This window comes from Rosa rugosa, chromosome 7 (genome assembly GCF_958449725.1).
Source record: "Rosa rugosa chromosome 7, drRosRugo1.1, whole genome shotgun sequence".
Classification (NCBI taxonomy): domain Eukaryota; kingdom Viridiplantae; phylum Streptophyta; class Magnoliopsida; order Rosales; family Rosaceae; genus Rosa; species Rosa rugosa.
The window spans coordinates 19931117-19945147 of NC_084826.1; the positions used below are offsets into that span (position 1 = coordinate 19931117).

Genomic DNA, 14031 nt, shown 5'->3' on the forward strand with positions numbered 1-14031 from the left:
CCCAGTAGACTCATTATTACTAGAAGACTCATCATTAGTATCAGAGGACTCATCATCCACCCTGATACCCCCCTGCAACTCAGGGAGGGCATCACTGAGGGGCACAACTAAGGAGGAAGAAGTAGAGGACAGAGGAGTAGGAGTAGAGCTGGGGAAGAAAGTAATGGGATCAACAGTAGCAGAGGCAGGCTGAGAAGACAATAAAAAAGGAAAAGAGGTCTCATCATGGACAACATGCCTGGACATCCACAGTTTGTTAAGAGGAATGCAGTAGCAGAAGACTCCTTTATATCGTAGAGCATAGCCTAAGAACACACACTGAGTAGTTCTAGGATCAAGCTTGTCATGAGTATAATGTCTAAGGTATGGATAACAGGAAGAACCAAACACCTTCAGCTGAGAGACATCAGGAGGTTTATGAAAGAGAAGCTCATATGGAGACAACATGTGGAGGGACTTACAGGGCATTCTGTTGATGAGATAGCAAGAGTGAGCAGCACTATGAAACCAAAATTGCTTAGGAAGGCCTGCAGTTGACATCAAGGAGATAGCTGTTTCTACAATATGTCTGTTCTTTCTCTCAGCCACTCCATTCTGCTGAGGAGTATAAGGACAAGTAACATGATGGATTATGCCTTTGGAGATCAGAAAGTTATGAAAAGCTTTACTGTTGAACTCCCCTCCACCATCAGTTTGGAATATCTTGATTGTAGAGTCAAATTGAGTATGAACAAAAGCATAAAATTGAACAAACTTGGCAAGAACCTCTGATTTATTGATAAGTGGGAAAATCCACACAAACTTTGTACAATCATCAATGAAGGTAACATAGTACCTATAGCCTTCTATAGAAAGGTGAGGAGCAGGCCCCCAAACATCAGAGTGGATCTTATGAAAGGGCACTGAAGAATGAGATACTGACTCAGGAAATGGCAGTCTATGCATCTTGCCTTCTAAACAGAATGAACAAAGTTGACTCGAAGCTAAACTAGGTAGCTTTATGTGAGAACTAGTAAGCATCTTGTGCATCACAGGGTGAGTGGGATGCCCCAAACGTTGATGCCAAATTGGAGATGAGACTGTAGAGCTCACCAAAGCAGTGTGAGACAGCCTATTTATTAGTGAAACTTGTGGTGTCTTGAAGAGAAAAAGTCCTTCTGCACTACTCTTTCCTTGGTAGAGAACTGTTTTTGTGACCTTGTCCTATCCACACTTCAGTATTTGGAGAAGCAGATGCATTAGAAGATGAGGCTCCACTACTAGGATGAAATCCACCAGGATAGTTAGATGCAGAAGCATCATTTGGCACCAAATATCCTCCATGTAAAGACTGACAGATACTATTGTGATTGCCATTATTCTGTGCAATCAGAGCAGCAAGTGATGCAGGAGGTTCTGAGCCTTGATAAGCAAAATTGGATCTGTGAGAGCAATTCAAAGCAACATGGCCTTTCAGTCCACAGATTTGACAGGTAGGAATAGAGAGTGAAGGATGGTCAGAAGGAACATCAGATCTATAGAAGCAGTTAGCAGCAGTGTGGCCCTTCTTGGAACAAATCTGGCATTCAGGAGATGCTCCATTGCTACTATGAGCTGAAGATCTAGCTGGTTGAGTGGATTGCTGAGGCTTATAGGCTGGATTTTGATAGCATGTACTGGTGAGATGACCATGTTTTCCACATATCTGACATTTATGAACCTTGAAGCAGGTATCTACAGTGTGACCTCGTTTTCCACACACTTGACACTCAATACCAGTCCCATTGTTTCTTCCATCCTTTACTTTCCCATCACTCCTCTTATTCCATGCCCTATTGTCTTGTCCTTCATTTCTTGACTGTTCTCCACGAGCTATCATAGCACTTATGGTAGAGCTTAGTGAAAAACTGCCTTCAATTCTTCTTTCAGCAGCAAGCAATTGAGATCTTAAGTCTCGAAGTGTGATCTGTGTTTCTCTTCCTTCAATGACAGTTCTAACAATGGAGTATTCTTCAGGTAGGCCATTCAAGATCACAATGATAATGTCTTCTTCAGGAATATTAACTCCAACAGACAACAGTTGATCACGAGCATTCTTTACTTTCTGTAAGTACTTCTCAATGGATTCACCTCCTTTCCTCATAGTTTGTAGTTCAGTTTTGAGTTGCATGATGCTCACTCTTGAGCCAGCAGAGAATTGTTCTTGGAGAGCAAGCCAGGCTTGCTGAGATGTCTTACAGCCAATGATCACATCTACAATATCTTCATCTAGAGTAGCCATGAGTAAACTCATGAGAGCCATATCAGTTTGCTTCCAGGTCTTATATGCTGCAGTCTCTTCATTAGTAACCTGCCCTTCAGTAGTGAGAGCATAACGAGGAGGAGGTATCTCTGTGCCATCATAATAGCCAAAGAGTCCATTTCCAGCAAGAGTGGATTGAAACTGAAAACTCCACTTTATGAAGTTCCTTTCACTGAGTCGAATAGTGATCACACTTAGCAGTGAGTGTACATCAGAGTGAGACAGTCCAGAGTTGTTTTGAATAGCCATAATCTTGTGTACTGATTTTTTTTCAACACTTCTCTTTCTTCTAGAAAATTAACAAGAATTAGCTTAATGATTTTACTTCAACAAAGTGACTCAGAATCTCACGAAATCAACTCAGCCTTGTATAATACTCAAGTTTTTCACTACTAATATGATTTTGCTCAAGTTTTGGTTTCTTGCTACACTCTAATCACAGCTCAATATTTCATACGCAAGAATAGAATTTTGCTCCAGAGAGATACTACTTCATATGTTTAGCTCAAGAACACAGCTCAAAAATACATAGATCTGACTATTTTGAAGAGAAAGATCGAGTGCGATTCACCTGAAAATTCAATCGAACACTAGAGAGATTAAAAATTGAGCCTCGATGATCTTCAAGACTGGATCCAAGCTTTGAAGATGATCCAAGCCACAAATCGCTGCAAGAACACAGATAAAACCAGATCTGAGAAAGCAAATCAATAAAATTGAACACTGTCTTCTCAATTCATAGATGCGGAAGTATTGATCACAGGTCCTGGATCTGTGTGAGCTCTGATACCATGTTAGCCATGGCAATCAAACTGAGCTAGGGTTTCGTGGAGACGAAGACGAAAACGAAGAGAGGAAAAGATATTTGTGAGAGAGAGAGAGAGCAACTAACACAATCTGTATTATCACATAAAGCTTGATTACAAGATAATGAGTCTCTCATGCTATATATACTACACAGCTAATTAACTAACTAAGCTGCTAATTAACCTGAGAATGAAACTAACTCTAACTAATTACTCATGCATGACCAAGTGTGAGGTACAGCTGGAGAGCACAACTAACTACAACGTGTCCAAAATATCCAAGTTTGTTATGCACTGTTAACAACCACCTCACCTTGCCCAGCTGGAGACCGGTCAAGAGGGCATCGGTGGAGTTGCTCTGATATGTTTATTTGTTCGCCCCCATCCGAACAGAGCAAGACAATTGTTTATCAACAATGAAAAGCGAGTAACAATGGTGTATTCCACACCGGGCTAGTTAAGAATCTGAGAATGTTCACATCCAAGCATATTCTCTTTCAACTCATATGATAGCTGGGATTATTTTCTAGCTATTGTTAGTGGATGCTCTAAGTTCTACATAAGGTCAAAGCTAAATAGCATCCAAACGAGTCTTGATTTAGTGGATTCTTGCCTTTTGAATAGTACACCCAGTCTTTTACACAAGTTAGAAGTTTCTCATAGTGTGGCCGGTTTGGCAAAAGATCTATCCAAGGGTCATCAGTGTCAGGGTAAACTCATCAATTTAATTTATTTTATTTTATCAAATATATAACCATGGTTATGCAAGAGCACACATAGTAGCAAATCAGAAGGGGGACAACAACTTTTGTATGATAGTTTTAATCGGGCGCTTTTGTATGAAATGATACTTTTTTTTTTTTTTTTTTTTTGTCCATTTACCCTATTTCTAGAGATTTTTTTCCCATTTACCCCATTAAGTTTTTTTAATTCCCTCTTACCCAAAACACTCTAAGGAGGTCTTCCCTAATACCTTTTTTTTTTGTTTTTTGTTTTTTTTGTTAATACCCTCACCCTTTTAGTACTTAGAGAGAGAGAGAGAGAGATAAAAAATGGAAGAGAGAGAGAGAGAGAAAAAAAAATGGAAGAGAGAGAAACCATAGGAGACTTAGCCGGAGCCCGGTCACTAGTCATCGGCCGCCGGATTCCGGTCACCGGCCCTCGCCCACAAGACCTTTCTTGAAAATCTCACCGGAAAGGTTTATTGCCCCCCAATAGGACTTTCAGTCGCCAGAATGAGAATTAATCTCCCTAAATTTAGACATATAAAATTTTGATTTAAGAAAAAAAAAATTATATAAATTCAAAACGTCTATTGCCCCCCAATAGACATTCAAAATTTTTTTTTCCTTCTGCCCCATTACCTAAAAAAAAAAAAAAAATCTGATTTGGGCACCCAGAAAATACTCTGGGCACCAAATCGCAGCAAACCCAGTTATCGGCGTTGCTCAGATCTGGAAATCTCACTCTGGAGCCGAGCTTGACGAGGCCGATGGTAGAGAATAAGTCGGACTTTGAGTCGCACCGGAGCTGCGGCGCTTGGACTCTTCGGTGTTGATTCTATAAAGCACGTCTTCGGATCTGATTACTATTCCTTCACCGGTGGAAACTAACGGAGCTTGCTGGAATTCGATTCAGAGCAGCCTGAGGTCGTCGTTGTGATAAGTCGGAGATCCGAGAGGTCTAGCTTGTTGGTGCGGGGTACGAATGAAGGGAGGAAGTTGGCCGGTTGACATCGACTCTGACGAGGAGGGAGTGACGGGGAGAGAGAGAAAGAGTCGGCGTCTGTAGAGAGAGAGAGTGTGTGTGTGTGTGTGCGCGCGCGCGCGCGCGTGTGTGTGTGTCGTGCTGGGGGGAGAGAGATGAGTGGCATAAAATATAGTTTATTAATTATATTAATGGCAAAATTGTCATTTTGCTTGAAACGGGGTAACTGGGAATAAAATTTTATTGCTGGAGTAAATGAGATAAGTGTGGCCAATTTTAGTGCTTTGGGTCAAGGACCCTCTTTTTTTTTAGAATAGTATGAAATGATATTTGTCAATATAAACCAATAGAAATCAGTGTTTAACGGATAACCGTCTCTTAGTAAGGAAATTCTTTTTTATATATTTGAAGAAACTGAGGGAATATCCTATTTTAGGAAATGTGACTTGGGTAGAGTTGACGTGCTACATAACTGTCAAGTTAAACTCAATCAAGGTGAAAAGTGTGTTAAATAACCGTTAAGTTAAAACTCAATAAACGAGAAACCTCGTGATATTTTATGACGAGCACATGCAAAAATTAAAATAAGTTTATTATATCTAACGACTCACGTAACACGCAGCTTCATTTAAAAAATTTCCAATTAAGAAGAAATAAATCAGAAAAAGAACAAAGAAAAGTTTATCTATAAGAATTTATCCCCTTCTAAAACAGTGTGCCACACATATCAGCTGACTGCCGAGTTGTCAATTGCCGTCTAATTGGTCAATGGTCAAACAATGCGATCCAAGACCGTCTTATCACGTTCTAAGGGCCAATTCTTAGGTGCGGGTAGCCGCACCACGTGTACGGTGCGGCTGCCCAATCCAATCTCAGAATTTTTTTTTTATTCCGAAATTGTCCCTGATTTTTAAATGTAAAATACCCAAAATACCCCCCTGCTAGGGGAATGATTGGCCTGCCGCACCACGTGGCGGTGCGGCTGCCCACGCAAGAATCACTCCGTTCTAAGACCAGGAAGACGTGCACTTATTTTGTAACAGGATTACTTTGGCAGCCATGCCAGCTAGTTCATCAAACTTTAGAAACAAACATAACGAAAAGAGAGAAAAAAATCAAATGAACAATGATGGTTCTTTATCAAACCAGAGCATTTTTAAATCCATCGAAAAAAAAATAAAAAAATACCAGTGCATATTAAAGACTTTAGAATCGACACTAGCACATTTGAATGACAGTAACGGTTCTGTATCAAATTTATGCTCTGGTCCAAAAGCATCCACTAATTTTTTAAAGGAGCAGCTCTGCTTTTATTAAAGGAAAAAGATGAGGATGAAGAAGACCACACTAAAATCCGAGGGAAACAAGATTTAAAATCCCATCTGCAGGTTAACCTGCATAAAGCAAGGACTTGAAAGATACTAGAATAGGCCTTGCACATTTTGAATGGGAAATCAAGCATACAAGAATCTGCAATGTACAGGAGAGAGGACTACCAAATGATACAAAAGCTTGAGCTGAATTCCAAGGTACTATATGAGCAAGAATGCTCAAGGTACCCATGTTTATACCAATCAGGCAAACGGATTACATTCAAATCCCCAATGAAAATGAATCAAAAGAACACTCTGCACAAAAACCCAAATTCAGCATCAACAACCAAACCAGGAAAAGAATGTAAAAAATCTACTCGCAGTAGCATGATTAAAAAAGCCCTTGGTGTTCCACACATTGAGTGCTGAGCGTCTCCTTTATACAGATACGGATACGGATGTTGGTAACCAGTTTCAGACTTGTGTACTAGTAAGACATCTCCACTGCCTTGCACGGGGGCTGTTCTCTAAAAGCATCAGCAAACCCACATTGGCCGATAGTCCAAACATGTACCTGAATTATTTTGAGAACATGATAAGAAAGCATAAAGGAATAAATACCCATGTTCAATCAAGAAAGCAAAAGAGTGCCAGAAGGCTGTGGGACACAAGGTTTTGCTCTGGGAGCTATTATAAGCTGCTATCTTTCATGTTGTCTACTGGAAAGAGAAACATGTACAGATGTTTGTGGGACAAAGATTAGCTCTAAAGGCTTTAAGAAGTCTATTGCTAAGCACTACAAAATTAGTGGACAAAGGTTAGGAGACTGCTACAAGGAGGTGCCAGGCCTTTCTATTTTCAAACGTGCATTATTTTCAATTAATCATAAAAAAGAAATTAAAAGAACCGTGTCAATTATAAGCTAAAATTTATATCCACTATGGTGTCAACAACCACTACTTACTTGCTTCGACGGGCTCTCCTTCTCCAGAAAACAAAGGACTTGACCCACTGCAAACAACAAACAAGTGCTAATTCAAATGATGATCCATGTTAGATATATATATTTCATTTGCCACAAATAAATCCAAAATTACCTTAAAAACCGACATGAATGAAAAGCCAGATTGCTTCTTCACAATCACTCGTCCATCTGGTGACATGTCTTTACACAAGTGTTGAGCTATTTCTTTGAGTAACACCAGTTGAGCTTTATCAGTTCGCATCGAAAGCATTGTTTGCCTCATTGACTCCCTGTCAGCCTCAAGTGCCTGAAGCCTCATATAGAGCTTCATGATATCAGGATCCTCGGCATGGTGAAGTGACCCTCTTGGTGTAGTTACGTAATCCCCATAGATCCCAGCTCCAGCTTTGGCCTCAGTAAAACCACTGTATGGTGCTCCATTATGAATAGAGTCAATCGTATAAACTCTGTCACACATGTCATCTCCAATTTCTGATGCATTGTCCAACTTTCTCGTATATGAGTAGTCCTCAGGGTGGGAGACATTCTCTGCCCTCTTGAAGCTGCTGCTATACCTAGGAGATTCAGCAAAGAAATCTGCACCGGCTTCTCTTACAATTGCTGAATATGGAGTCGAATCATTTGAAACTATCCTGGAATGTCTTGACCGCCTAGGAGAATGGCCAATCACCCCCTTTTCATATATGTGCTTGGAGCCCGAAAAATCCCCTTCCAACTGAGTGTTGCTCGGAGATCTCTCCATCTGGTAGAGCCTATTTTCTAAATTCTTCAAATGATCTCGAGGAGTCTCACCAAATGCATATTTCTCAATATCTGCTACATCATCATCCTCCAAAGGACCTTGGGTCTCATTTATCTTGCATTTCAAAGGTGGGTATTCATAAACGGGAGTTGTGGGGAGATCATACTGGGATTCAACATCCCCCATGCTCTGGTTACGGCTGAGCACACTCCCTGCACCATCAGCCTCGGCCTCAGATAGCCCATAACTCATCATCCGATGTTTATAGGCCTGCACTTCACAGGTGAGTGCCTGAATTGTCTGCTCTCTCTTATACAAAAGATCTTCCAATGCCACAAGCTCCTGCTGGTCATGTGCCATCTTTTCCTCGACAAAGAGCTTGAACTGCCTGGCCTCCATCTGTATTTCAGCCTTCTCGCTCTGCAACCTCAGTATCATGGACATAGCCTCATTTGCAGCTGATGAAGCAGCATTCCTCTCCTCATCCAGTTCGGTGTACAAATCTTGTATCGTTTTCTGCTGGCTACTAAGAGTCTCACGCAGTGCATTACATTCGTGATCCATTTGGACTTTTGCATTGTAATAGACTTCCAACCCGGGTATAAAGAATCGGTTACCCTCCTCCTCCAACTCGGCATATTTCCTCTTGACCGACCGAATCCATGTCCCCGAGGAACCAGTCGTCAACGTGCAACTACATTCGCAATTGCAACATTTCGCCACATTCCTCGACGGGGACGGAAGTGCCTCCAACTCCATACACCCGATCCGCAATCAAAACCCCAACCAATTCAACACAACACCAGCCGAAAACAACAGAATCACCCCATTCAACAAAACAGAAATCCTATCGTTGAGCTCCCCCCAGATCCTCCTCTCTCTCTCTGCGAATCCCCCTCCTTCCTGCACCCCTACCACCAGTTATATTGTTCTTCACAGATCAACAATTCATACTCAAAAGCTCCTAAACCAAAATCAACAAAATCAAAACTAAACACACAAAAACAAAAACGAAAAGCAAATGCATGTAACAACTCCGTTCTGTTTCGACGGAGTATGTATCAAATGAAAACTACACAGCAAACACCATGCCTCTAATAATCACAGGTTCCCTCAAACCTGAGGGAACATGAAACAAGCTCCCTAATCCACGATTGCCTAAGCCGCGATTATGAAAAACTCAAAGCCTATTTCCCGGGGAATAAGAAAACAGAGCCACCAAGAGAACGAGATAAGAGGTAAAGAAAGAGAGAGAGAGAGAGAGAGAGAGGTACCTGGAAAGAGCTTGAAGAACAAAACCGCACAAAGTCGTGGAGAGCAGGAAGTGCAGGCCAAATTTTCCCGGAAAGAAAAAGCTTAATCCGGAGAAAATTTAGGATCTGAAGGAAGAAGAACAGCGAAACAAAAAAAAGAAGAAGGCCGAGCTGGAATCCTCCCTCCCCCCCCACTCCAAATTTAGAAGCCGCGCTTTGGAGGGAACCGAAAATCGAAATTGGGGGGGATATTACAGTCTCAGAGAATTGGGGAAACCCTAGATTTTTTTTTTTTTTTTCCTGTTTGTTATTTTCAAAAACCAACTGCCCCCTTCCTGCTCTTTTGTTTTTTTTTTGTATTTATTCGTCTCGATTTCCGTGTTAGAGGAGAGAGAAAGAGAGAGAAGGAAATTATCAACAACAACCAACAGAGGAGAGAGAGAGAGTGAGAGAGAAACGGGGGCGTTGGTTGGTTCAAGGAGGAGGGGGACCTTTTTTGTTTGACTCCGGCTTGTTACAACTAATTACCGCGTCATTTTATACTCTGTTTAGTTTTTTTTTTTTTTACTGTTGGGTAAAATTCGGAATTGCGAAATAAACACGCACGATACACGTCGGAAATTAGTGGCGATACCTGATTAACTGGTTATGAGGGGTGTTTGACCGGGGGATTTTAACTTGATCCAAATTATGAAGTTGGCACTTGTGAGGTGGTTGTGATTGATTTAACTTGTTAATGCGTTTTGGGTTTTTTTACTAAATTTGGCGTGGAGAGAGAATGCATCGGGAAGTTGGCACTTGCGAGGCGGTTGTGATACATTATCGTTACGTAATAAGTGTTAAAATTGGATAAACCAGATCGTGGTGCACTGATCTAAACATGTCATTAATGAGATAAGTTCGACAGATTCTGATTGTAAATGTGTGGTTGTGACATTTTTATTCAAATTATCGTTATCACGACTGTACTGAACGGCCAAAAAGCGACTCTTCTTCTTGTTTATCTCCTCATCTTTAACACATTCCCTTTATCACTCTGTTTGAAAATAAAATTCAAACAGGTAAAATAAGCACAAGAACGTAAAACAATTCATTACTTACAAAATTTGATAGGAAATACGCTCCAATACTCTGCAAAGCAATTCACCATATGAAGAAATTGTTGATTAAACCTATATCAATAATATGGCCTTCAAAACTCAAATCATCAATTGAGAATAATGTGAAATCAATGATGATCATTCAAATCGCGACGGACAAACATATAGCAGAGTTTGAGATACTTGAGCATGGTGAGAAATCATAGAGTAAAAAAGTTATTCCTATACTAGGTGTCTCCTTTATTAGACTTTGTCAGTTTGTCTAAAAAGCCAATGATGTGGCAACTTGTCATTGGTTAGTTCATAGTGCTCTATTGTTGAGTGATCAACTTTAAGGTCAAGTGAAAACATTCTGTCATTTGAACACTTTACCTAATATAGATCTTAGAGCAAGTGCACCCGTAGTCAAGAAAATGCAAAGTCGAGAAGTCGAGAATTCGACCAGTCAAGTTACTATTCACTGCCACTGGACATGGGTTTACACCCGTTGTTTTTCTTGCCCGGTCAACACTGTTCATTATTATATAATTTTAAGGGGGACTCGAAAATCGACTTTTTACACATACATAATTTGGGAAAACTTCCTTCATGAAAGTTATAGAGATCGTCGATACGAGTTTGTGCATATGTGGAATGCAAAAATCGGAGTTCGTATGAATTAGTTATAAATTTTTGAAAATTTGAAAATTTTCTATAAATAGCAAAAATTTCTGGTCCTTTTTCATAAGGACAGATTTTTCTGCTTTTCTTCACTTTCACCCCTGAAACTCTCTCTTCTCTCTCCTCAGCCGAGCTGGCAACCCTCACCCCCAGTCAAGAATTTAGTCATTTGCTTGCCCGTTTCTTTGGCCTTGGTCATGAAAAGGCAAGGCTGGTCAAAGATGGACCGGTGGAAGCAACAAAATGACTTTGGCTGGTCAACACATCATCATTCCCCCAATTTGCCCGGGCAAAGTGCAACCGCTGCACTTGCTCTTAGGGATCAGAGATTCATTTGGTTAGGATGAGGGCATAGAGTAGCTAAAGTCATGGGTTGAGATTGTAAGGTCATCTCCAATAAGAGGGCCAAAATGAGGTTTCTAGCCATTTTTTTCTAAATTATGAATTCCAACAACAAAAGGTCCAAAGAGCTATAAATGGGGTCAGGTCTAGAGAGAGGTGAAGAGGGCTGAAAATAGCCTTGAAGGTGTCTTGTCTCTTGTCTCAAAAATTAATTTTAGTCTAAACTAAAATATTATTATAATAAAATAAAATCATAAAATTGAAAAACATAATGTAAAATCATAAACAACTTGAAAAGGCTAAAATTTAGCTTTGCCTTACTGGAGATGGTTCACTTGTTCATGAATAAAGAATAATATTTCTGATGGCTAAATTATAGCCCTGGCCCCAATATAGCTCTCTCCTACTGGATATGGCCTAAGATAGTTGTAATTCGGTGACATTATGGAGGTTCATTGGTTAGGGTGAGTTTTATAGAGTACATTAAGTCGTATGGATGAGATTCTAAATAATTACAATTTGGAGACAGCATTCGTATAATTCTTTTTAAACTTTATTGCTAATCATTGAATAATTTATTGGGCTATCCATCATCAGTAAAGAATGGGGTAAAATCCTCAAATGGTACCCGAATTATCACCAAATGCACTTTTTAGTACCTATAAATTTTTAGAGAGTCTAGTGGTACCTACACTATTCCTCCGTTAGCCCCTATGGTACCTCCGTCCATTATTCCGTTAAAAATGCCTACGTGGCGGCCATGTGAGACTCATGTGAGTAAAATAACAAGGGTAAAATAGTATTTTCATTCATATATAGAATTATAGTATTATAATATATTGAAGGTCTATAATTAAAAAGTAATTTGACACATAAAAAATAAAAATAATACCCAATCCGTTCTTCCCTATTCTCGGGTTACTTGGGGTAATTAATTTAAGTATTTTGTTTGTGTTTAGTTATTTTTTATAAAAATTAATATATATTCATTTGGTCAATTAATGAGATAATTTTTTCTCAAACAATTAATAGGATTAACCAATGGAAGTAGTAAGTAAATGGTAAATGTAGATATTCACTAATTAAATTCAATTCTAGCTCTTTTTTTTTTTTTTTTAAACCAAGTTTAATTTAGTTTTATAAAAAAATTGTAAAAAAAATAGGGTTTTTACAATTTTATCCCTACTTTAACGGAATAATTGACGAAAGTACTAAAAGGGTTAACGGAGAGATACTACAGGTACTACTAGACTCTCTGAAAATTTGTAGGTACCAAAAAGTGCATTTCGTAATTGTTTGGGTACCATTTGAGGATTTTACCCTAAAGAATGTTGCATATCGATCATACAACATTCCTAAAGTTGTCAAATAATTCTTTGACTTGAGGTATCCTTGAATATCTCATGGGTACAAGCTATAACTTTAACCTTAACTCAAAAATCGCACTTAACAACACACATATAATGTGTGGTTCGGTTGACATAGATGCGTATGGAGATCCATAAATGTAAAATAAAGAATATGTTGCCTTCTAGGAATAAGAACTGTTGCTACAAATTGAGGTCATTACCTAGTTCTTAGATTTCTCCTATATTTTAATGTTCTTTTAGACTTTTATACTATTAGTTTACCTTTTGGAAGGTGGTCTATTAAGCTTTTAACTACTTGTTTCATATTAATTGCTTTATTCTGATTTGACATATGCTGATTCGTGGTTGATACCTGTATTTACTTGGAATGGAGAAATTCATGAATCAAGGACAACCTTAATGGGATAGAGAAGGAATCGGATGTGAATAAATCATTCTCACTAGGCCGTTTACTAACCATATGTACAATTAAAATAGAAATGCAGCTGATTTCGTATTAAATTGTTTACTACTTATTTTGAGTCGAAATGAGTATATCTCACAATAATTGAGGATCAAATTATCTATGCAGTCAATGCATTATTCGACTCGCATAACTTTATATACGTGTTCAAACCTTATAAGTAAAAACTCTAGGACATAAAAAAAATGAAGGAAAGAAAAACGGTAAAACAAACACAGTTATTTAGATATATATAGATGATGAGAGATGTTCTAAAGAGGATATCTTCAAACTTAAAATTTGAGGAACATCATATATATTTCTATTATCTAATTTAGTGATCGAAGCCATGCATTCTGTAGTTTCCTATTTCCTACAAAAAATTATCCAAAGTAGAAACTGTTTAGCCATTTGATTGCATAGATGACAAAAACCGTTTAGCCCATTTGGTTTCTATATAATGGGCTTGTATAGATGACATAACTAAAGTTAGATTGAGTCTTGCTCACCTAAAGGATAGTTTTAAGGGATTGTGCGGGACAAATTCATCTCAACCGCATGTATTAAATTTAAAAGCTAAAATAATAACTTAAAACTGTGCATTTATTTTCAAATGTTAGATTCACTTGTCCGTCACAGTCCCTTAAAATCGGTCTCTTAGGTGAGCAGACTTCATGCTATATTAATGTAAATACTATAGCATATTAGTTTTTGGTTTAAAAAAAAATGCACTATGGTGGGAGCATTCCTAATATCTACTCCCATATTGGTTAACAAACTCCTAGTTATTTCGGAACATATTCTATCCATTAATATGGGACCCACATCTATTTCCATACATGTACGTGTTAGTAAACACAGGAGAGTCAACTATTGAAGTTCATCCTAATCAAGTAAACTTCGTCATACATTTTACATTTTGAATTTATTATTATTTATTTGCTTAATACAGATACAACTGAGATTGAATATATTGTACCAGGAATGTACAACAAGGCAAATTCCCCTGTTGGTCTTCAATTTGGCTGAT

General features: G+C 38.7%; 1 protein-coding gene across 3 annotated transcripts; it reads right to left on the bottom strand.

Moving 5' to 3' along the window:
• Positions 1–6147: 6147 nt before the first annotated feature.
• LOC133720515 (myosin-binding protein 7) lies at positions 6148–9518 on the bottom strand. 3 transcript variants are annotated; one of them, XM_062146863.1, is made up of 4 exons: positions 9109–9518; positions 7205–8737; positions 7072–7118; positions 6148–6681 (listed from the first exon to the last, which is right to left on the bottom strand). In XM_062146863.1, the coding sequence occupies exons 2-4, from the start codon at positions 8591–8593 to the stop codon at positions 6582–6584; spliced, it is 1536 nt and encodes a 511-aa protein (XP_062002847.1). In that variant the 5' UTR covers positions 8594–8737; positions 9109–9518; the 3' UTR covers positions 6148–6581. The 3 variants fall into 3 exon arrangements, with proteins under 3 accessions (XP_062002847.1, XP_062002845.1, XP_062002844.1); XM_062146861.1 differs by having other exon boundaries at positions 7205–8745; XM_062146860.1 differs by having other exon boundaries at positions 7205–8798.
• Between the last annotated feature and the right edge of the window lie 4513 nt (positions 9519–14031).

What these genes read in the sequence shown, in the direction of transcription:
- LOC133720515 (XM_062146863.1), bottom strand. Translation starts at nt 8,593, where the DNA reads ATGGAGTTGGAGGCACTTCCGTCCCCGTCGAGGAATGTGGCGAAATGT. An exon ending in CATTCATGTCGGTTTTTAAG is followed by an intron (nt 7,119 to 7,204) that starts GTAATTTTGGAT and finishes TGTTGTTTGCAG; the next exon opens with TGGGTCAAGTCCTTTGTTTT. An exon ending in AGGAGAGCCCGTCGAAGCAA is followed by an intron (nt 6,682 to 7,071) that starts GTAAGTAGTGGT and finishes AAAATAATTCAG; the next exon opens with GTACATGTTTGGACTATCGG.